Below are 24,469 nucleotides of genomic sequence, written 5' to 3' on the forward strand. Positions count from 1 at the left end.
AAAAAATTCCCAGTTGTCACGTGACTTGACGACGGTCGTTCAAGATGGCGTCAACGACTACATTTTTAACCAGCTAGCCAGCTTTAGCAAGATTATGCGAACTGTCTGTACCGAAATAGCGACGTATCCCTCGTGTGATCCTTAGTACAGGTCAACAGTAACACCTTTGTGTCTGATACCTTCCCACCCATCTGTTACCAAACACAGCTAACCAGCTAGCTAATTAGCTGGCTAACTGGCTTGCTATTTTGTAGCTAAACCAAGTAGCTGGCTGGCTAGGTAGGCAGCTGGGAGGTGTAGTTAGCTATTTTAGCCAGTGTAGTTGGGATGTACATAAAGTTAATGTTGATTTGGAGATTGATATGGCGCTAAGAGAGTTAAAAGTTTGCCTGCTTGGGGTAAGGATTTAACATGTCTGACATTTCATTCTTCGCAAAATTTGCACTGGTTTAAATGTTGACTGAGCTAGTTAGTGCTAACGACTTGTTCTATGCAGCTAGCTAGCGTACTGGCGTAGTTACTGCTACCGATTAGTTTCGTACTGTTATCTATCCGGTTAGCATTTATTGTTTCCCTAAACTGAATAAAGTTAATGATGCAATTTTTGTTGCTTACCAGTAGTGATATGTATGAATTGACTAAAACAAGCGGGGCTGCCTGATAAGTATACGGTTGGGAAAACATCTATGTGTGCACTAGCTGGCTCAGTTAACGAACAAGTTAAATTGATTTAATGTTTTTTTTTTTTTACTTAAAACAGTTTTGTCTTAGAAATTAATAAACTTGAGGTTGACTGTGGTTTCTGCCTATGGCCAGTATTCCACGTTGATAAAAACATGAATCTAGTCTATTTGATAAATATTTGAACCTTGAATTCAAGTCAGCCTGAAGCTTTTGCTAGCAATGTATTGCCTTGAAATTGGAAGTGTGTGCAATTATTTAGGCATGAATTTAGGTAAAGCTTACAAACACGATCTCCCTGGAAATAAAATACGAAGTGGCTCAAGAAATGCAACTTAATGCTGAAGTGTTTAACCTGCCAAACCACCGTTACCATCAACACATTTCTGTGGAAATTGCTTATTCAGCATTGCATGAATTGTCAGGGTTTGCCTTTTTTGAAAGATGAGTTTGTTTTGATTACTTTTTCTCTTTTTTTTTTTGTTGACATATACATGAATGTTTTTGGTGTTGCAGGACACTGGAGTAGGAAAATCGAGCATTGTGTGGAGGTTTGTGGAAGACAGCTTTGACCCCAACATCAATCCAACAATTGGGTAAGTTATATTGTAGAGGTTAATGGTTTTCTCAGAGATGTTTGTCAGTTGTCAAATTTTGGATGGATTTGGCAGTGCTGTTGCAAATTGCAGTAAATAGGCCACATAAATAGCATATGAACAAAGGTATTTTGTTACGATGCTGAATTCTTGGTTGGGGATTTTTGATGCTCATCTTGAAAAAGCTGCTTGTGCATATTTTATATAAAGTATGCCCATAGAAATCACATTCTGATTAAAATGGTTGTGTTTTTGATTGAGTTTTTGAGCCATTTCTGGGACGCCATAAATCTTCAGTGACACTGAGTTCAGTAATTTATTTACATACGATATTTTCTATATCATTGCGTTCTCACTTCTATAGTAAATGTTGGCATCCGTGTATCATCAGATAATCTGATATGTCAGATGTACAAAAGTAGCATAGTAATGGACCTGTATTTTGACCAGTTTATCCACAAGCCCCATTTTGAAATCAGCCCCCAACAGTTCTCTTCTGACCCTGTTGTGTGTCATTAAGCCAACGCATGTCTTTCTGCATGAAACCCACTGGCTACTCATAACCAGACCAATGTTATTAATGTGCATGCAGTGTTGATCGTGATGGTTACGCATGCAATTGAGTTGAGTTGATTGACTTCCAGGGCATCGTTTATGACAAAGACAGTGCAGTACCAGAATGAACTGCACAAATTCCTTATCTGGGATACAGCAGGCCAGGAAAGGGTAAGCAGCCTTTACTTCCTTTTGTGATGTCATAATGGGAGGGCGGGTACGTTAGCAGTTTGATTCCATGTACCTACATTATCTTGGCTGGCTCACATTAGCTCCTATGTGTACTGAACAAAGAAGACGCACTATATTAATAATAATGGGGTCGTCATGCTGAGTGAGTGGTAGTGTTTGCTACTTAGGATAGGCAGCTACATATTCAGCTACTGTACTGTAACAGGTTGTCAGTTTAACACCTACATAGCTAGCGACCAACCAAGTTGCTTATGATAAAATGACCTGCAGTTGTCATGAATGATTACTGAGTGACTGGCTAGCTGTGTGAAATCTGACGGAGAGTGTTAAACTCAAACGCTGGGTTGTGGCTATAGCTAGCGAATGTGAATTTTAGCTCAGCTCCTTTTAGCTGTCTATAGTGTTCACCCGTTGCTATCTGGCCACACTTCTCGTCCATTTTAAGAATTTTTAGAGGTGTGTTACTGCGAAGACAAACACCATTTTTTCTGTTCCTTAAGCTAAAAAATGAACATAAAATAAAAATGCCACTGGACACGTGCTGTCATCAATTGGTTGAAAATATTATTTGAAATGAGACTAGGGACTGAAATCAGGGCTGCAGTTACAAAAGAAAGAAGTCACTGTAAGTGAGATTTTCAAAACGTGGTCTGTCGTTGATAAAATTAGATTTTCCTCAGATGATATTTTTATTCTAGAAGAAGTTGTCATACAAATGTGGTCCTCCGCTGTTACCAATGACTGTCCCACACTCTAGGGCATGGATACTCAAATCTGAAGCCAAAAATCCAAATCCGGCCCTGGTTTTCTTTTACTCCAGGTAATTAACTGAACAATTCTAGTGCTGCTGATTGGCCAGACTGTGTTCACACCTGACTCTTAGGTAAAGGGAGGGTGGTAAACCAGCAGTTCTTGGCCCTTGAGGACCGTGATTTGAGTGACGGAGGTTCTGGGGTGAAACCATGCTCCTGGGTTGGCACAGATGTTTCCAGTTTCTGCTCCATCTGAACCCCTCGCTACATAATTAAAGTTATCGTGAGACTGAATGCACACAGGTGACCGAGAGCTTGATGTGCTCCGTCATTCACAGTTCAGACGGAGCATTCAGGCTGGGTCTGTTACTAATCAGCCAAACTGTGCCTTCTGGGGTGGAATATAGAGCTGACGTATCTCTGGCACCACAGGGTCAGTGTTACCTGCCTCTGCTCCACATAATTACAAAATGGACACTATAGAAACACCTCCGCCACAAAAACTGTGCAGCTTTGAAACCTCTTGTGTCAACTTGAAAGTCCAGTTTCTGTGACCATTTTGGTATGAAAGGTTGGAGGCGGTTATGCTGATAAATGAGTCACCTTTTAAACCCGGTGATGTCGAACTCCAGTCCTGGAGAGCTGCTGCTTCTGCTGATTTCTATGTTTGCACTTAAGTGATTCATTTGACATTGATTGCAAAAAGAGCCCACTAATGTTGTTTCCAAGGCTTAAGCAGACTACTGATTAAACCAGAAGACACGATACACTCCTGCAGGACTAGAGTTTGACACCCCGTATGTTAAACCTGTTAATGAAAAAGGATCCCTCTGTGGCTTTGCTCAGCTGGCTTCCCTCAGAACGACTGCTCCTACTGTGCAATGGAGAAGTGTGGCCAAAAACCATTGGTTCGGCAGTTTATGATCGAGTGAAATGCAGAACGGAAAATGATTATTCATGAAAATATCGGTGATGTAGATCTTGTACGTGGCAGTAACACGCACTGGGGGGAGGGGAGGCGATACAGATGGGGGCGGAGGGATGGATCCTGTTGGTATCGTGTCATAGGTACTTAGGCGGAGCCAGCCAGGGGGAAAACAGTCCCACATCAGTCGGCGTTCTGAGTCGGGACCCATTGTAGATAAAGCTAGCCGTCATTGCTATTTTATTATGATGTCCGCAGATTACATCGAATCGTTGTTTCCTAAAGACCAGCAAAGGTATTTTGGCAAAATAAGCCTGATAGGATGTCCTTATGCTGTCCTTATGCGGTTACAGAGTGGGAAAAAAGGCCCAACTCACTGGCCTGAGTCATTCATCTGACTGTTTTAATCCCCCAGTAAGGAACCATGTCGACTACATTACGATGCACGCCAAGTCAGCTAATATTAGCTAGCTGGCCATAACCACACGGTTTCACTTTGAGCAATCATAGTGACATTTTGTGAGTAACTTGGTGGTGCTTTGACAGCCACGACAGGTAAAACCCATGCTAGCTATCTCTGCTTGACGTGGCCCTTTTGCTGAAATTGAAGAAAAAAATATACAAAAATTGGAAAATACTACAATTAAAAAAGCTATGTACAATTATAAAAACTAGTCTACCTTAATCTTAACAATGAACAAACGATAAATCTACTAGCCTGCTACTAAACTACTAAAATACCTAATCTGCAGCTAAAGAACTATAGAAAATGGAACTAGAGGAAAGACTAAAAAGTAGTATCCAGGCTGTCACAACTTGACCACAGGCAGTTTGAAATGAGCAGGATAATTTGTGCAGTCCTATTATTTCAGTTTGAATAAAGAATTCTTACCTGTCAATCTAGAAGAGGGATGGAGATGGGGCCCTATGACTCCAGAAGAGGGGCGGAGATGGGGGCCCTATGACTCCAGAAGAGGGGCGGAGATGGGGCCCTATGACCCCAGAAGAGGGGCGGAGATGAGGCCCTATGACTCCAGAAGAGGGGCGGAGATGAGGCCCTATGACTCCAGAAGAGGGGCGGAGATGGGGCCCTATGACTCCAGAAGAGGGGCGGAGATGGGGCCCTATGACCCCAGAAGAGGGGCGGAGATGAGGCCCTATGACTCCAGAAGAGGGGTAGAGATGGGGGGCCCTATGACTCCAGAAGAGGGGTGGAGATGAGGCCCTATGACTCCAGAAGAGGGGCGGAGATGAGGCCCTATGACTCCAGAAGAGGGGTGTAGATGGGGCCCTATGACTCCAGAAGAGGGGTAGAGGTGGGGGGGCCTATGACTCCAGAAGAGGGGTGGAGATGGGGCCCTATGACTCCAGAAGAGGGGCGGAGATGAGGCCCTATGACTGCAGAAGAGGGGCGGAGATGAGGCCCTATGACTCCAGAAGAGGGGCGGAGATGAGGCCCTATGACTCCAGAAGAGGGGTAGAGGTGGGGGGGCCTATGACCCCAGAAGAGGGGCGGAGATGGGGCCCTATGACTCCAGAAGAGGGGCGGAGATGAGGCCCTATGACTCCAGAAGAGGGGTAGAGGTGGGGCCCTATGACTGCAGAAGAGGGGTAGAGATGGGGGGGCCTATGACTGCAGAAGAGGGGTAGAGATGGGGGGGCCTATGACCCCAGAAGAGGGGCGGAGATGAGGCCCTATGACTCCAGAAGAGGGGTAGAGGTGGGGCCCTATGACTGCAGAAGAGGGGTAGAGATGGGGGGGCCTATGACTCCAGAAGAGGGGCGGAGATGAGGCCCTATGACTCCAGAAGAGGGGTAGAGGTGGGGCCCTATGACTGCAGAAGAGGGGCGGAGATGGGGCCCTATGACTGCAGAAGAGGGGCGGAGATGGGGCTTTGACTTGCTTGTGTAGAAGCGTTTTTACCTGCCCCGGGTGTGTCCCGGGTGTGGGCTGGGCTGGGCTCCAAGCGAAACTCCGCTTTTCACCTCTAGGTGGCAGTGCATAGCACTTTTTTGCACAAAATGCGGTGTTTCGGCTTAATTCGATTTCAGTTTTTTAATTTATTATAGGACTTAAATGATTTATCAATTGGACATGGGATACTCAGCATTAAAAAGTGATTTAGTGTTTATTATCCCTCTAAAGTCCTACATTGCAAAATTGAACACCATAAATAAGCAGCCCAATATAATTTGGTAATGTATCATACAGAGCATCAAGCATTCGCACTACGCTTGTATATTATGTGATAGAGTCTTATGAATATGGATATAAAGCAGGGCTGTTAGAGACCAGACCTGGAAGGCTGCAGTGTCTGCAGGTTTCTGTGATTTCCAGAAGGTCAGCAGCCCATAATGCTTTGAGGAAAAGGCAGCCAATCAGCAGCTTAAACAAACCACTTGTGCTGTAGTGCACTAAAAACCAAAAGACGCCGTGTCTCTACAGGACTGGAGTCTGGCGCCCATGTTATAGAGTATTAAATCTAATAACATCATTGCCTCCCTTGTGATAAATGTTCTAGCAAAGAACCAAACTCAGTTAGTCATGGATTGCAGTATATTAAATGATAAGCTGTCAGTTATTTCATATGAGATTAGAAAAGATTTATTTCGTTTTTTTGCTCAAGGTTTCTTCCTGTTTCCAGCCAGGGAGTTTTTCCCTGCCACTGTCACCCTGAGCATGCCCTTGGGGGTTCAGGCCTGGAGCTCTGTAAAGCTTTTAGACAATGCCCTTTGTAAAAAGTGCTATCCAAATAAATTTAAATTGAATTGAAGAATGAATTGTTATTGTAGTAAACGATCGGAACAGAATGGCGACAGAGTGTGGTCTTTAAAACAGTTCCGCACAGCAACATTCTGCATGAAGAAAGCCACCTGCGTGGTCCTTTGGAAAAATTAATGAAGTTCACTATTGGAATATGCATTATTTGGCCTGCGATATACATTCATTTGACATTATTCATTTGCACTACATGTTTCATGTGAAACAAAGTCTTGTCAGGAGTAACAGCGCTTTCATGTCCTCATTTGTCAAATAGCACCATCTAGTGGTACTACCACACATCTAGTACATTGTGTTGCCCAGAATGGCGGAGTTGTCTTTGGACTTGGGGTGACTGATGGATGTTATGAAGCTATGGTTCAGTGTAATGAGAACAGTTTTTAATGTTCTGCAACAACAGTCAGAACTGACAAAATGTTGGATCATTTCCTTCAATAAAATAAATGAGCTCTTAATCTCTTAATCAATTGAGGTTGTTGAAGATGTGTTCTAACATAATTGCGTGGTTTAACTTCAATGCAGGTTTGGCTTGTTGCCATTTGCTGTCAGTAAACATTCATTTTACACAGAGGGTTTCATGTTTCCACATTCTCAGCAAATGGGACCCAACTGATCTCACCCGTCAGTTGAATCAATTAAACAAATATTTGAAAAGAATACGTTGGTTTGACCAATTGATTTTCCTGGGATGTGAATATGGGACATTTATCTTTAAGGGCATACATAGCTATTTCTGTCATAATGTGGCTTTAGAGGGGTAGTTCATCCTTCATTAGATGTAAAAAATAAAAAGTTAAATTAAGAGCAGTTGGTGCCTAATTAAGAGCAGTTAGCTGCTCATTACAATACAGAGCTCATTACTTTGGCTGGAACAAAAACCATCATTATTTGCTGTATATTGGTCAATGGTGTGATGTGTACATTTTGAGTCCAAATGCAATATTTTTCCAAGAAGATAATAGCGGCGTGATTTATAGATCGCAAGAATGCGCTGCAGTGAGCAGCAAACAATTCTGTAGAACCGCTTCTTTTTTTTCCTACAGCTTTATTAGAATTAATGACAAAATGAAATAAAAGAGGTTGTTAGCCACCTTATTTTTTTGCCATTCGTGGGGAAATTCGCACCTAATACTAGAGTAGAGTATATTCTCACGCCCTGTTACTTGTACCTTTTAAGTGGCACAGAATATTGCGTGTTTAGAGGTGCCAGACTGCAGCCTGTAGTGAACAGACGGACCTCGCTGTGCTTTCTGTGCTGTGTTCTGTACGCGCAGCTCAGAGGGGCTGTTTGGTACCTCGCGGCTGAGTCACTGGCACTGGCACACAACTCTTCAGGCACATGGTTAGCATAGCGCACCGAGCTCCCCACACCTCTGCAGGCCCATGGGTAGCGTAGCTCACCGAGCTCCCCGCACCTCTGCAGGCCCATGGGTAGCGTAGCTCACCGAGCTCCCCGCACCTCTGCAGGCCCATGGTTAGCGTAGCGCACCGAGCTCCCCGCACCTCTGCAGGCCCATGGTTAGCGTAGCGCACCGAGCTCCCCGCACCTCTGCAGGCCCATGGGTAGTATAGCGCACCACGCTCCCCACACCTCTGCAGGCCCATGCGTAGCGTAGCGCACCGAGCTCCCCGAACCTCTGCAGGCCCATGGTTAGCATAGCGTACCGAGCTCCCCACACCTCTGCAGGCCCATGGTTAGCGTAGCTCACCGAGCTCCCCACACCTCTGCAGGCCCATGGGTAGCATAGCGCACCGAGCTCCCCGCACCTCTGCAGGCCCATGGTTAGCATAGCGCACCGAGCTCCCCACACCTCTGCAGGCCCATGGTTAGCATAGCGCACCGAGCTCCCCGCACCTCTGCAGGCCCATGGTTAGCGTAGCTCACCGAGCTCCCCACACCTCTGCAGGCCCATGGGTAGCATAGCGCACCGAGCTCCCCGCACCTCTGCAGGCCCATGGTTAGCGTAGCTCACCGAGCTCCCCACACCTCTGCAGGCCCATGGTTAGCATAGCGCACCGAGCTCCCCGCACCTCTGCAGGCCCATGGTTAGCATAGCGCACCGAGCTCCCCGCACCTCTGCAGGCCCATGGTTAGCATAGCGCACCGAGCTCCCCGCACCTCTGCAGGCCCATGGTTAGCATAGCGCACCGAGCTCCCCGCACCTCTGCAGGCCCATGGTTAGCATAGCGCACCGAGCTCCCCTCACCTCTGCAGGCCCATGGTTAGCGTAGCGCACCAAGCTCCCCACACCTCTGCAGGCCCATGGTTAGCATAGCGCACCGAGCTCCCCACACCTCTGCAGGCCCATGGTTAGCATAGCGCACCGAGCTCCCCACACCTCTGCAGGCCCATGGTTAGCATAGCGCACCAAGCTCCCCACACCTCTGCAGGCCCATGGTTAGCGTAGCTCACCAAGCTCCCCACACCTCTGCAGGCCCATGGTTAGCATAGCGCACCGAGCTCCCCACACCTCTGCAGGCCCATGGGTAGCGTAGCTCACCAAGCTCCCCACACCTCTGCAGGCCCATGGTTAGCATAGCGCACCGAGCTCCCCTCACCTCTGCAGGCCCATGGTTAGCGTAGCGCACAGAGCTCCCCACACCTCTGCAGGCCCATGGTTAGCATAGCGCACCGAGCTCCCCACACCTCTGCAGGCCCATGGTTAGCGTAGCGCACCGAGCTCCCCGCACCACTGCAGGCGCACTCGGGTTCCCACAGGTACAGGCAGCCGTGTGGGCCGTAATGAGCATCAAGCTTGTTTTGGAGGAAAGTAAACAAACGGACTCAAATGCAGGTGGCCCGGATGTGGTTCTGAGGCCAGCTGCTGTTCTCCCAGGTCTCTCCTGGATGGCGTCCCCACGTGTAGGTGACCCGTGTGTAGGTGGTCTGCGTGTAGGTGACCTGTGTGTTGGTGACCTGCGTGTAGGTGACCCATGTGTAGGTGACCTGCGTGTAGGTGACCTGTGTGTAGGTGACCCGCGTGTAGGTGACCTGCATGTAGGTGACCTGTGTGTAGGTGGTCTGCGTGTAGGTGACCTATGTGTAGGTGGTCTGCGTGTAGGTGACCCGTGTGTAGGTGACCTGTGTGTAGGTGACCTGTGTGTAGGTGTTCTGCGTGTAGGTGGTCTGCGTGTAGGTGACCTGTGTGTAGGTGACCTGTGTGTAGGTGGTCTGCGTGCAGGTGACCCGTGTGTAGGTGGTCTGTGTGTAGGTGACCCGCGTGTAGGTGACCCATGTGTAGGTGTCTGCGTGTAGGTGAGCTGTGTGTAGGTGACCCGTGTGTAGGTGGTCTGTGTGTAGGTGTCTGCGTGTAGGTGGTCTGCGTGTAGGTGACCTGTTTGTAGGTGGTCTGCGTGTAGGTGACCCGTGTGTAGGTGGTCTGTGTGTAGGTGACCCGCGTGTAGGTGACCCGCGTGTAGGTGGTCTGCGTGTAGGTGACCCGCGTGTAGGTGGTCTGTGTGTAGGTGACCTGTGTGTAGGTGACCTGTGTTCAGGTGGTCTGTGTGTAGGTGACCTGTGTTCAGGTGGTCTGTGTGTAGGTGACCCGCGTGTAGGTGACCCGTGTGTAGGTGGTCTGCGTGTAGGTGACTCGCGTGTAGGTGACCTGTGTTCAGGTGGTCTGTGTGTTGGTGACCTGCGTGTAGGTGGTCTGTGTGTAGGTGACCTGTGTGTAGGTGGTCTGTGTGTAGGTGGTCTGTGTGTAGGTGACCCGTGTGTAGGTGACCCGTGTGTAGGTGACCCATGTGTAGGTGGTCTGCGTGTAGGTGACCCGTGTGTAGGTGACCTGTGTGTAGGTGACCCGTGTGTAGGTGGTCTGCGTGTAGGTGGTCTGTGTGTAGGTGACCCTCGTGTAGGTGGTCTGTGTGTAGGTGGTCTGCGTGTAGGTGGTCTGTGTGTAGGTGGTCTGCGTGTAGGTGGTCTGTGTGTAGGTGACCTGTGTGTAGGTGGTCTGTGTGTAGGTGACCCATGTGTAGGTGACCCTCGTGTAGGTGGTCTGTGTGTAGGTGACCTGTGTGTAGGTGGTCTGTGTGTAGGTGACCCGTGTGTAGGTGGTCTGTGTGTAGGTGACCCATGTGTAGGTGGTCTGCGTGTAGGTGGTCTGTGTGTAGGTGACCCGCGTGTAGGTGGTCTGTGTGTAGGTGACCCGCGTGTAGGTGGTCTGTGTGTAGGTGACCTGCATGTAGGTGGTCTGTGTGTAGGTGACCTGCATGTAGGTGACCCATGTGTAGGTGGTCTGTGTGTAGGTGACCCATGTGTAGGTGGTCTGTGTGTAGGTGACCCGTGTGTAGGTGGTCTGTGTGTAGGTGACCCGTGTGTAGGTGACCCGCGTGTAGGTGACCCATGTGTAGGTGGTCTGCGTGTAGGTCACCCGCGCGTTGGTGGTCTGTGTGTAGGTGACCCGTGTGTAGGTGACCCGCGTGTAGGTGACCTGTGTGTAGGTGGTCTGTGTGTAGGTGACCCGCGTGTAGGTGACCTGTGTGTAGGTGGTCTGTGTGTAGGTGACCCGCGTGTAGGTGGTCTGCGTGTAGGTGACCCGCGTGTAGGTGACCCATGTGTAGGTGGTCTGCGTGTAGGTGACCTATGTGTAGGTGGTCTGTGTGTAGGTGACCCGCGTGTAGGTGACCCATGTGTAGGTGGTCTGCGTGTAGGTGAGCGAGCTGCAGGTAAACCCGCGTTCAGCCTGGCGGCGCGGCCCCGGTGTCAGCTGGGTGCCCGGGGCCCTGGTGCTCAGGGGGGAAGTGAATTCAGCGTAATCTAAGACGAGGGACGCGCAGGAAACCGGAGCGGCCCCTTAGCTCCGCCCCCCGCCCCCCTGCCACACCGTCCGGCTGCTCTCCCGGTTACCGTGACACCCGAGCGCTTAGCGACCCTGGAGGAGAATCGCCCTGCCCCCCAGGCTGTTTATTTCAGCAGCCCGCTACAGTATCAGCATTACACCGTATAACACAGCCAGCGCTCTCCACTGCACTCGCCAAGATTCAGATTCAGATGAAGATTCAGAATCGGCTGACATCCCAACCCGAGGAGGCTTGGCTCGGGAGAGGAGCTCTACGACTATGACTCGCGTCCATAAATCATCTCAGTTGGGAATTTGGGGCGGTTTCCCCTGCTCAGATCCTCTCCATTAGGAGCGAAAGAGGAGGACTGATCCTAGAGAAGAGCGTCTACTCTGGGACTCTTTAGGAATATGGGCTCGGATCCATAAGATCTGGTGCAGGCGAGACGTGAATCAGATTCATATGATCCAGAGCAGACGAGACGTGTGAAACAGATTCATACGATCTGGTGCAGGTGAGACGTGTGAATCAGATTCATATGATCCAGAGCAGACGAGACGTGTGAATCAGATGCATATGATCTGGTGCAGGTGAGACGTGTGAATCAGATTCATAAGATCCGGTCCAGGTGAGACGTGTGAATCAGATTCATATGATCTGGTGCAAGTGAGACGTGTGAATCAGATTCATATGATCCAGAGCAGACGAGACGTGTGAATCAGATTCATATGATCTGGTGCAGGCGAGACGTGTGAATCAGATTCATATGATCTGGTGCAAGCAAGATATGTGAATCAGATTCATAAGATCCGGTCCAGGTGAGACGTGTGAATCAGATTCATATGATCTGGTGCAGGCGAGACGTATGAATCAGATTCATATGATCCAGAGCAGACGAGACGTGTGAATCAGATTCATATGATCTGGTGCAGGCGAGACATGTGAATCAGATTCATAAGATCCGGTCCAGGTGAGACGTGTGAATCAGATTCATATGATCTGGTGCAGGTGAGACGTATGAATCAGATTCATATGATCCAGAGCAGACGAGACGTGTGAATCAGATTCATATGATCTGGTGCAGGTGAGACGTGTGAATCAGATTCATAAGATCCGGTCCAGGTGAGACGTGTGAATCAGATTCACAAGATCCGGTCCAGATGAGACGTGTGAATCAGATTCATATGATCTGGCGCAGGTGAGACGTGTGAATCAGATTCATAAGATCCGGTCCAGGTGAGACGTGTGAATCAGATTCATATGATCTGGTGCAGGTGAGACGTATGAATCAGATTCATATGATCCAGAGCAGACGAGACGTGTGAATCAGATTCATATGATCTGGTGCAGGTGAGACGTGTGAATCAGATTCATAAGATCCGGTCCAGGTGAGACGTGTGAATCAGATTCACAAGATCCGGTCCAGATGAGACGTGTGAATCAGATTCATATGATCTGGCGCAGGTGAGACGTGTGAATCAGATTCATAAGATCCGGTCCAGATGAGACGTGTGAATCAGATTCATATGATCTGGCGCAGGTGAGACGTGTGAATCAGATTCATAAGATCCGGTCCAGGTGAGACGTGTGAATCAGATTCATATGATCTGGCGCAGGTGAGACGTGTGAATCAGATTCATAAGATCAGGTCCAGGTGAGACGTGTGAATCAGATTCATAAGATCCGGTCCAGGTGAGACGTGTGAATCAGATTCATAAGATCCGGTCCAGGTGAGACGTGTGAATCAGATTCATATGATCTGGCGCAGGTGAGACGTGTGAATCAGATTCATAAGATCCGGTCCAGGTGAGAGTGAGACTTGTGGTGCAGACCGTAGAGCGCCTGGCTCGAGCAGTATACAAGCCCCCCCCCCCCCCCCCCCCCGTGGGCGGGGCTACAATCCTTCGCCCTACGATCTCTCAGCTGTGGTCCCTTCTCTACCTGTTACTCCCTCTGCTGTGTACCTGTCCGAATTAATAAACAGCAGGAAAGGAGGCAGGCCTGTTCACTCTGCTTAAAAAAAAAAAAGATGCATTTGTAGGAACCCCTGAGAACTGGCTGCGCACTGTATGGGTGTGAGTATGTGGTGTCTGATGCAGTGCAGGTGGGGTTTGGAGTTCAGCGTTAGTGGAGCCAGGAGGCAGTGAAACAGGAGGTGTGTTCTCCGCCTGCTCTTTTAAAGATGGGGTACAGAGCAGCACCCCATTCCCAGGTGCCGCTCGTATTCACCCCTCCTAAAGAAGGCGGGGCCAGTGGAGGAGGGTACGTTAAAGATTGGGGGGGGGGGGGGGGCTGAAATCGAAGCGTCCGGAAGGATTATCCTGTCCTCCTTTTATAGACCCCATAAGCGCTTAGAACATTCCAGAAATATCAGACAGTCTCACATAGGATGCCAGTCTCATAATTCAACGGCTAATCTGCACACTGGTAGGGGGGAAAAGATCGGGGGTGTATTTTATAGCTTTTGGGGCCAGATGTGTGTGATAGATCGCCCACATCATGGGAGGGGGGGGGGGGGGGGGGGGGCGGAGGACCACACAGGACTGGGGTCTGGGTTGCCAGTTTGACAGGCACTTTCCCTTTCCTACACTCAGCCAATCTGGCATTCCTGAAGTAGTCTCCCTGCCAGTACAAACTCTGTGTGGAACCTGGAAATGGTGCCATTGCAAGCAAATAAAAAAGCCATAATTAAAAATAAGTATGTATTTGTCCCTATATGTGTGCTTCATACACTTTATATATGTCTTTTAGGTATATTTACTGTACAGGAATATAAACCTTTCAGGGCCTGCTGAGGGCTTTTCTGAAACTGGCTATGTTTACCCCGTTTTGTTTTTGGGTTTTTCTGTCTGTGACCATTCAGAGAGCATATTGCGCCGGTCAGTCTCCTGTTAGGGCCAGATCTTCAGATTCATATTCCACACATGCGATCAGCATAGGCAGCTGTTTTGGTCATATTTGTGTGTTGTACATGCTGCAGTATCCTTCTGCTGCCCAGCCATTATAGTCCCATTCAGAAGCAGCAGAGCTGTTATCTGTCTTATGGTACAAACAGGCCTCATCCACCCTTACGGGAGGCCAATGCACAGAAAACGGCCCTTTTTGTATGTTTAATTTGAGAATTGCATGTATTCTGCCTTTTATTTCACCGTTTGGTGTGTTTCCTTTACCATATCATCTTCATGATTGTTTTCTGCAAAGCAACTACAAAAAAATGCTGCCGAAAAATAGTTTCTTGCTGTTAGTGTAACTGTTCATTGTCGAGACAATGCAGTATGTTTTTGAAAATGTTCAGTTATTGTTCAGTAATTCCACACTCTGGAGCAGACAGGTTTTGAGCCGTTTACTGAATTCAGCGAACGTATCAAGGACATTGCTATTGCCACAATACCTATTTGAAGTTAGTTGAAAATACAGTTAGAGATTTTTTTTTAAGTATAAATGGAATTCAGGGAATCCTTGCGATGTCTGTTTAACTGAATCAGACCATCTTTCACTCATGGTTTGGACCAATGCAGTTTTTGATATATGGTTGGGACCAATGCAGTTTTTGATCTATGGTTTGGAACAGTATGGTTAATATTCTATGGTTTGGAACAGTATGGTTAATATTCTATGGTTTGGAACAGTATGGTTAATGTTCTGTGGTTTGGAACAGTATGGTTAATGTTCTGTGGTTTGGAACAGTATGGTTTCTGATTGGTTCGGAATAGTAAAGTGCGTAACTGTGAATCGAAGCTGCTGTCACACAGTCATGGTTAAAGCCTTGTTGTGATGCTGCCAGGCCCGTGGGGTACACCATGTGTCATTGTACGCCACAAGCAATCCCAAGAACCCCCAACCATCCAGCGAACCCGGCTGCCAGAACCCTTCACTATCCTCTCCAGCTACCAGCATGTCTCGGCCAGACCTGCTTCTCATTTGGAGTTACTGAGGCAGGCGTCTGCTAATTGCTGCTGTTTTCAAACTAGAACACTTAAGCTTTGGGAAAATATTAGGCCTATACCAAACAAAACAAGCCAAAAACTGGTGTGCTTAAACTATATTTCTTTAACTTAAAAAATGGTGCACAGCCTGTTTTTGTTGGATTTTCTTTCTTGACGTTCTGGTCTAAAACTACACACCATTCCTTAAATATGGAGGCTCTGGCCAGCTCTGCCGCACAGTGCTCAAGTGTCTCCTGATCACTGCCACATGCGAGTGTTTCCCAGAATGCCCTGCATCCTTCCAGAGCCACGCCATCTGCGATGTTTCACGTCACGGTACGCTTTTCTTCTCAGCTCTTTCTTTTAAAAAAAATCAGTTAGGCTCGGCCATTTTGTACGAGGGTAACGGTCTTATTCCTTCTCTGGGGGAGGGCCAGTGCCTGGTCGCCAGAAGTGTTTTTTTTTTCTCTGAGTTGCGTCGCTCTGCCACCACACAAACCAGAGCGAGATGCTAGCGGTCTGTCGGTGCTGGAAAGCCCCTTCAGCGTCCCCACCGTGGGCGTGTGTGGAAGTGCGGCTCATTACGGCTGATTCACACACTCAGCTCCCCTGCCCCCTCACCTTTAACGCCCAGCCGAGCTCTGGAGCTTCCTGTGATCTCCCCAAAACACCAGCTGTGTGTGTGTAATCTCCCCATCACCCCAGCTGTGTGTGTGTAATCTCCCCATCACCCCAGCTGTGTGTGTGTGTGTGTGTGTGTGTAATCTCCCCATCACCCCAGCTGTGTGTGTGTAATCTCCTCATCACCCCAGCTGTGTGTGTGTAATCTCCCCATCACCCCAGCTGTGTGTGTGTAATCTCCCCATCACCCCAGCTGTGTGTGTAATCTCCCCATCACCCCAGCTGTGTGTGTGTAATCTCCCCATCACCCCAGCTGTGTGTGTAATCTCCCCAAAACACTAGCTGTGTGTGTGTAATCTCCCTATCACCCCAGCTGTGTGTGTGTAATCTCCCCAAAACACCAGCTGTGTGTGTGTGTAATCTCCCCATCACCCCAGCTGTGTGTGTGTAATCTCCCCATCACCCCAGCTGTGTGTGTAATCTCCCCAAAACACTAGCTGTGTGTGTGTAATCTCCCTATCACCCCAGCTGTGTGTGTGTAATCTCCCCAAAACACCAGCTGTGTGTGTGTGTAATCTCCCTATCACCCCAGCTGTGTGTGTGTAATCTCCCTAAAACACCAGCTGTGTGTGTGTGTAATCTCCCCAAAACACTAGCTGTGTGTGTGTAATCTCCCTATCACCCCAGCTGTGTGTGTGTAATCTCCCCAAAACACAAGCTGTGTGTGTGTGTAATCTCCCCAACGCCCCAGCTGTGTGTGTGTAATCTCCCCATCACCCCAGCTGTGTGTGTGTAATCTCTCCATCACCCCAGCTACTTGTGTGTAATCTCCCTCCCCATCACCCCAGCTGTGTGTGTGTAATCTCATCATCTCTCCAGCTGTGTGTGTGTAATCACCCCATCAACTCATCTGTGTGTGTGTGTGTGTAATCTCCACATCACCCCAGCTGTGTGTGTGTGATCTCCCCATCTCTCCAGCTGTGTGTGTGTAATCACCCCATCACCTCATCTGTGTGTGTGTAATCTCCCCAACTGCAAGGTGTACCTACAGTTTACTTGGAATTTACTAATTTGAAGTTAAGCAATGTCAATGTTATTTTGAGTGAATCTCATACTGGACCACAGACATATTTAATGTATTTCCCTGATATACAGTAAAACTACTAAAATTTATAGTAGTACAGCCGAGCAGATGTCTGATCTCACTTAGCTCAGGTAAGGGGGTCGGTGAAACAGGAAGCATTGTCAGGCCTGCAGCAGGGCTGTGTCTGTGCTGGTAGGGCGCCCTCTGGAGGTGTGGAGGCCTGGTGGTAGGTAGTTGTAATCAATACTGTTTTTTACTGTTGGTTTATATTTTAATTAGATGGTTGCTTTTGGTAATGCCCTGCATATGCGTGGTCATGCAAAGTAAGCATTTTTGATTTTGAATTATATTTGACTTGAATTATATTTGAAGTTGAATTTGTCTCTCTCCCTTCCTCTCTCTCCTTCTCCCTCAGTTTCGAGCCTTGGCGCCAATGTACTACCGCGGCTCTGCAGCAGCCATTATTGTGTATGACATCACCAAAGAGGTACGACTTCCTGCTTGTGTCCTCCCTTCCTGTGGTTGTGCAACAGTCGCACTGCACCCAGCCTGTCCCGTACAGAAACGCAGTTTCCTCCATAATCCCAAATTCACACACCGTTTAAGAACATGCCATTGTTCTGCCAGGCTGGTTCAGACTAACTTAAAGCTTCAACAGTTATGGTTCTGTAATGGTCAATATTGCACTTGAATATGTTATTTGCATGAATATCTAACTTGCATTCAGACTGCGTAGTTTAGGCCTATGTGATGGCATTGCTGAATAACAGATGTCATATGACCCAAAATAAGAGGTAAATGACCTGACTGATGCTTATATTGCGGAACGTGATATTTATTTGCTGAAAGGAGAGTTTGTGAAAGCGCAGTTTTTCTCACCATGCTCAGTGTTTATTGCCTCTCACTGGCTGGTTTGATGGGAGTCTTGGCTGTGTTTCCCCTCTCTGTGTTTTTTATCCCCTGTACAACATCTTTGTGACAGTGTCCCTGTAAAAAGTGCTAGAAATAGTGTTATTTCTTGCACTGAGTTTAAATGTACTTGGGGCTGCTGGGGGGCTTATCTGGTGCATGAGTGTGCTCAGGATTCCCGGATCAAGTCCTGTCCATGCCAGTGGCAGTTGTGGCCGTTGGTCCCACAGGCAGGGCAGCGGGTAATGCCAGTGGCAGCTGTGCCTGTCAGCAGGGCAGCGGGTAATGCCAGTGGCAGCTGTTGCCGTTGGTCCCACAGGCAGGGCAGCGGGTAATTGGTGGTCACTGTCACACAGCAGTGGCTCAGCCGTGCACAATAATGAGAGCGAGGAATTAACATAATGCGCCACCCACAGCCCTGGTCTGAAATGTGTTGAGTTTTGATTGGGTCATACCAGATGGAGGGAGAGGCTGGGGGCAGTATTGATGTGCTGGATGGTCTCTCTCAGGAGACTGAGGGCAGTATTGATGTGCTGGATGGTCTCTCTCAGGAGACCGAGGGCAGTATTGATGTGCTGGATGGTCTCTCTCAGGAGACTGAGGGCAGTATTGATGTGCTGGAGGGTCTCTCTCAGGAGACCGAGGGCAGTATTGATGTGCTGGATGGTCTCTCTCAGGAGACTGAGGTCACTATTGATGTGCTGGATGGTCTCTCTCAGGAGACCGAGGGCAGTATTGATGTGCTGGACGGTCTCTCTCAGGAGACTGAGGGCAGTATTGATGTGCTGGATGGTCTCTCTCAGGAGACTGAGGGCAGTATTGATGTGCTGGATGGTCTGTCTCAGGAGACTGAGGGCAGTATTGATGTGCTGGATGGTCTCTCTCAGGAGACTGAGGGCAGTATTGATGTGCTGGACGGTCTCTCTCAGGAGACTGAGGGCAGTATTGATGTGCTGGACGGTCTCTCTCAGGAGACTGAGGGCAGTATTGATGTGCTGGACGGTCTCTCTCAGGAGACTGAGGGCAGTATTGATGTGCTGGACGGTCTCTCTCAGGAGACTGAGGGCAGTATTGATGTGCTGGATGGTCTCTCTCAGGAGACTGAGGGCAGTATTGATGTGCTGGACAGTCTCTCTCAGGAGACTGAGGGCAGTATTGATGTGCTGGATGGTCTCTCTCAGGAGACTGAGGGCAGTATTGATGTGCTGGATGGTCTCTCTCAGGAGACTGAGGGCAGTATTGATGTGCTGGACGGTCTCTCTCAGGAGACTGAGGGCAGTATTGATGTGCTGGACGGTCTCTCTCAGGAGACTGAGGGCAGTATTGATGTGCTGGATGGTCTCTCTCAGGAGACTGAGGGCAGTATTGATGTGCTGGACGGTCTCTCTCAGGAGACTGAGGGCAGTATCGATGTGCTGGATGGTCTCTCAGGAGACTGAGGGCAGTATTGATGTGCTGGATGGTCTCTCAGGAGACTGAGGGCAGTATTGATGTGCTGGACGGTTTCTCTCAGGAGGCTGAGGGCAGTATTGATGTGCTGGATGGTCTCTCTCAGGAGACTGAGGGCAGTATTGATGTGCTGGATGGTCTCTCTGAGGAGACTGAGGGCAGTATTGATATGCTGGTTGGTCTCTCTCAGGAGACTGAGGGCAGTATTGATGTGCTGGACGGTCTCTCTCAGGATTCTTTCCAGACGTTGAAGAACTGGGTGAAGGAGCTTCGTCAGCACGGGCCTCCTAACATCGTGGTGGCGATCGCAGGGAACAAGTGTGACCTCAGCGATGCCAGGTATGGCCCCGCCCCCTCCCCCAGTATGGCCCCGCCCCCACCACTGGGACCTTACACACCTGGGGAAATGCTTTAAAATCCCTGCATATTGCTCACAGTTACTGACAACAAATATTTCCTTTTTCACCAATGTTCAGAGCAGTCTTTTTCAATGATGCATGGTAAATGGTAAATTTGTTTTCTTGAGAATTACAAAAAAAACATATGACACTGACGTGTTAGCAAAAGATTAAATAACTGAGGCCAAAACACTTATTTTATTAGCATTGTGAATTGTCAGACCAAATTTTGTGAATGACTTTAAAGCAAAGCTTGCTGTAGCCCCAGAACAAACTGCACATCTCTTTAAAGAATGCAGCTCACCACACTCCCCTAAATCTGCACCAAAAGACTCCTCTCTGTCCTCGTTACAGATTTTAAAATGCAGAGAAAAGGCATTTGTGCTTCAGGCTTTTATGGAGTCATTTTCCAGGTTTTATCTGAGTCTGTGTGTCTCTTAAATCCGGTTTAAAGACCCGTTTTCAAACTGTTTTACCTGCATGACTGCTTTATGTCTTTTTCCTGAGTGTATGACTGCTTTATTTCTCTATCCTGTCTGTCTGACTGCTTTATTTCTCTATCCTGTCTGTATGACTGCTTTATTTCTCTATCCTGTCTGTCTGACTGCTTTATTTCTTTATCCTGTCTGTCTGACTGCTTTATTTCTCTATCCTGTCTGTATGACTGCTTTATTTCTCTATCCTGTCTGTATGACTGCTTTATTTCTCTATCCTGTCTGTCTGACTGCTTTATGTCTTTTTCCTGAGTGTATGACTGCTTTATTTCTCTATCCTGTCTGTCTGACTGCTTTATTACTCTATCCTGTCTGTATGACTGCTTTATGTCTCTATCTGTCCTTCTTTGCTGTATGCTGCTTTGTGTTGTGGTGCAGAAAAATGCTGTCCAAGTCTTATCAGTAAATGAAATAATTGAAATGGTTTAAAAGTTCATATTAGTTGAGGATCTGATATGAAATGATTAGTTGATGGAACTTGAGGGGGGGGGGGGGGGAGGGGGGGTTGTCTCCAGTGCTCCCGTGACAGTGAACGGTGTTGCCAGATGCCGGGGATTTTGTTCCTTAACAATATTTTTTCAAAATCCCCCCATCCATCTTTGACTCCCCATACATTACATTACATTTATTTGGCAGACGCATTTGTCCAAAGCAACGTACAATAAGTTGCATACCGAAGGTCATTGGAACAACTAGAAAACACAGGTCTGATAAGGTGCACTACTCATTATGTAGTAGTTATTCATAGGCATGAACGCAGTGAGTCCAGTTCACATGGTAAGCATAGGCTAATACATCTTTCTTTAAACGCTTTTTCCAGTTTTTCTCACCATTTGCAATCTGCGCTAAAACATCCGCTGTTAAAGACAAGCCCCTGCTCTCTCCCAAAGCCTGGACGTCAGCTGCGGCTGTTTAGCGCACCTCACTTCCTGTGCATGAGGAAGAGCTTCCTCTGCAGCTCAGCAGGACCGCCTGCAGGCACCCAGCCCACCAGCATTACATTACATTACATTACAGGCATTTAGCAGACGCTCCTATCCAGAGCGACTTACACAACTTTTACATAGTATTTACATTGCATCCATTTATGCAGCTGAATATATACTGAAGCAATGCAGGTTTAGCACCTGGCTCAAGGGTACAACGGCAGTGTCCTATCCAGGAATCGAACCTATGACCTTTCGGTTACAAGCCCAGTTCCTTACCCACTGTGCTACACTGCCAGCACACACCAGCAGGGGTCACTGCCGCGCAACGAGTCACTTTCCCCACAGCCGACCAGAACCCTCCCTTTCCTGGTTGGTACGAGGGCCCAGCGGGGTGGCCGGCCACAGCCGGCACTGGAACGATCCCGGGTTTGATGCCAGCCCGTTGGGCTCATCCATGCGCTAGAACAGAGCTATAACCAGATGAGCCACCCAGCAACCCCCCATTCCCCATACATCACGACTTTGGATCTTCCCTTGTGAATATTTTAAAATCCCCCTCCCAGTGGGGATTATCCCTCCCGTCTGGCAGCCCTGCTGGTGAAATGGATCCAGGGGCGCTGCACTGCTGCTGGGGGATACTTTACCCTGCAGCGCGGGTGTAGGGTTACCGAACCTGCCGGAGCGCTCCCCGCCTCACACAGTGCCTCCGACAAGCCCCGACGAGCCCCTCCTGTAGACGCCCGTCAGCCGCACAGGCAGCGCGGCGTAAAGCGGACCGCAGCTCTGTGCAGTGCGCCGGTCCCGCGGGCCGGTCATCGCACCAGATACACAGAAGGATGTGCACGCTGGGTCCATGAGCTGCATTAAGACGCATCCGACGTTCATCTGAGTAACTGTGGCCTCTGTTCTTATAGCCCTTTCATAATGGGCACAAATTGAGTCTATGCTGAGCTTTGACTGAGAGATGTGCGGGATGGGAAGATGGGTCAGACCTCGGTCACAGACTTTATTTGAAATGCTTAAACCATTAATAAAGTCATTCAGTAAATAATTCAGTAACCTGAATTCTTGCAGACTACTGACAGTTTTTCCAGTTTTTCTATTTTCAGCAATATTTAGAACAAAATTCTTACTCCGATTGTATGTTATGTTAGTAAAGTGAAAATTCTAAGAGCACTGCAGGTTTAACTCTAGTCCTGGAGGGCCGCAGCATCTGCAGGTTTAACTCCAGTCCTGGAGGGCCGCAGCGTCTGCAGGTTTAACTCCAGTCCTGGAGGGGGCGCTGCATCTGCAGGTTTAACTCCAGTCCCGGAGGGGGCGCTGCATCTGCAGGTTTAACTCCAGTCCTGGAGGGCTGCAGCGTCTGCAGATTTAACTCCAGTCCTGGAGGGCCGCAGCGTCTGCAGGTTTAACTCCAGTCCTGGAGTGCCGCAGCATCTGCAGGTTTAACTCCAATCCTGGAGGACCACAATGTCTTCAGGTTTTTGTGGTTTCCTTTCAGTCAGCATCCAAAATTAGGCCTTGGAAACAAGGTGTGTGGAACTTCTGCACCAGCCATTGGCTTAAACAGAGCGCTGAAAGCCAGAAGATGCTATTGCCCTCCTGGTCGTAGTGTACGGTGACTGTGCCTCTTTCACGCTGTGCTCAAATCCGTCCACAGAGAAGTCTCGGAGAAGGATGCCAAGGACTACGCCGATTCTATCCATGCGATCTTCGTGGAAACCAGCGCCAAGAACGCAATTAACATCAACGAGGTCTTCATAGAGATAAGTAAGCACTGTTGGTACTGTTTTTACCAAACCGATCTGGAAGCATCCAACTGTAACATTACTGCCCCTAACCTTCACCCTCACCCTCACTTGTAACCCTAACCCTCACCCTCACCCTAACCCTAACCCTCACCCTCACCCTCACCCTAACCCTCACCCTCACCCTCACCATTTCCCCAGGAGGCTTTGGCACACGTTTAATAGAGCCTCCGTGCTGTATAGCCACTGTGCTATATTAGATGTTGCTGTGCCCTGCATGCTTGCAGTGTGTGCCAGCATATCAGTTGATGTGCTAACTGGCTGGCGAAGTGAGCTTCTGGTTACATAAGAGCTCTTACTCTCACAGCAAGCTGTTACTCTACCCTACGCCCCTCTAACATTACCTGACACGATCTTCACCATGATAACTTTCACAATGTAGAAACACATTGGACACTTGTTTTTTCTTGATTCAGGTATTTGCCCAACATGAAATTAATAAAACATAAAATAGTTCACTCATAGTACAGCCTAGTTTTTCCACTATAACTTGTAGAATGTTGTTATTTTTATATTTGTGTAATGTAAAATTAGTGAAGGATAGCAGCAGTAATGGTTCGCTCTGAACAGAACGCAGTTTAATGAGGAAATGGTTCCCACACCCTGCTGTTGCTCTGGGAGACGATGTTCTACCGCGACCTTTTGACCCACACGGTGCCTGAGGAAGACTTTTGTGCTCAAAACCTCTTCCTCGTGACAGCATGCTATAGCGCTACATTTAGGAGTGTCTGTAGCACACCGGTGCCCCTATCATTTACAACCCCCCCCCCCCACCCCCCCACCCCCCCTCGGTCGGACCCATACTGTTCTTGCGTGGAGCCTTTTAGCAGCCAGCCTGACACTCAGCCTCACAGAGAGTCAGCACAGCGGCTACAGGCCCCAGGCTGAGTGTGTGTCGGGGGTCCCTGGTGCTGTGTTTGGCGGTCCCGTGTCAGGCCGGTGTTTAAAGCGGCGTTCTCTCTCTCTCCCCCTCTGCTCTCCCCAGGCCAGAGGATCCCCGTGTCGGAACCAGGAGGCGGGGCGGGGGGCAAGAGCTTCAAACTCCGCCGACAGCCCTCCGAGAGCCGCCGCACCTGCTGCTGACGACCCCCCCCCCCCCCCCCCCCAAACCGTGAAAAGGACCGCTCTCTCCGGACCCCCCCATACCGTGAAAACGACTGCCCTCTCCGGACCCCCCCATACCGTGAAAACGACTGCGCTCTCCGGACCCCCTATACCATGAAAACGACTGCACTCCCCGGACCCCCCCATACCGTGAAAACGACTGCACTCTCCGGACCCCCCCATACCATGAAAACGACTGCGCTCTCCGGACCCCCTATACCATGAAAACGACTGCGCTCTCCGGAGCCCCCCAAAGTCTACTCTCCAGACTGAAGACCTCCCCCCATAGTGCAGTCGGGGAACCCGCTACTCTATGCTTCCATGTAACCACCCCCCCCCCCCCCCCCCCCCTTCCTGTCACAGGGTGATCATTCTTCGCCCTCCTCAGTCAGCCTCTCGTCATCGTGACACTCGAGAAAAGGTCGCGGAACCTTCTGGGCGTCCGCCATTTGGCCTGTCTCGAGCTGAGAGAGCGCACGAAGGGC

The 24,469-nt window shown here is 48.9% G+C and overlaps 1 protein-coding gene across 1 annotated transcript; it reads left to right on the top strand.

Annotated features, from left to right (window-relative positions):
- Positions 1–5: 5 nt before the first annotated feature.
- On the top strand, positions 6–23,980 carry rab22a (RAB22A, member RAS oncogene family). The gene is made up of 7 exons (XM_035387751.1): positions 6–398; positions 1,198–1,277; positions 1,922–2,003; positions 17,309–17,380; positions 19,484–19,590; positions 22,733–22,842; positions 23,866–23,980. The coding sequence occupies exons 1-7, from the start codon at positions 363–365 to the stop codon at positions 23,961–23,963; spliced, it is 585 nt and encodes a 194-aa protein (XP_035243642.1). The 5' UTR covers positions 6–362; the 3' UTR covers positions 23,964–23,980.
- The last annotated feature ends 489 nt before the right edge of the window (positions 23,981–24,469 follow it).

The sequence above is a fragment of the Anguilla anguilla genome, chromosome 13 (genome assembly GCF_013347855.1).
Source record: "Anguilla anguilla isolate fAngAng1 chromosome 13, fAngAng1.pri, whole genome shotgun sequence".
NCBI lineage: Eukaryota > Metazoa > Chordata > Actinopteri > Anguilliformes > Anguillidae > Anguilla > Anguilla anguilla.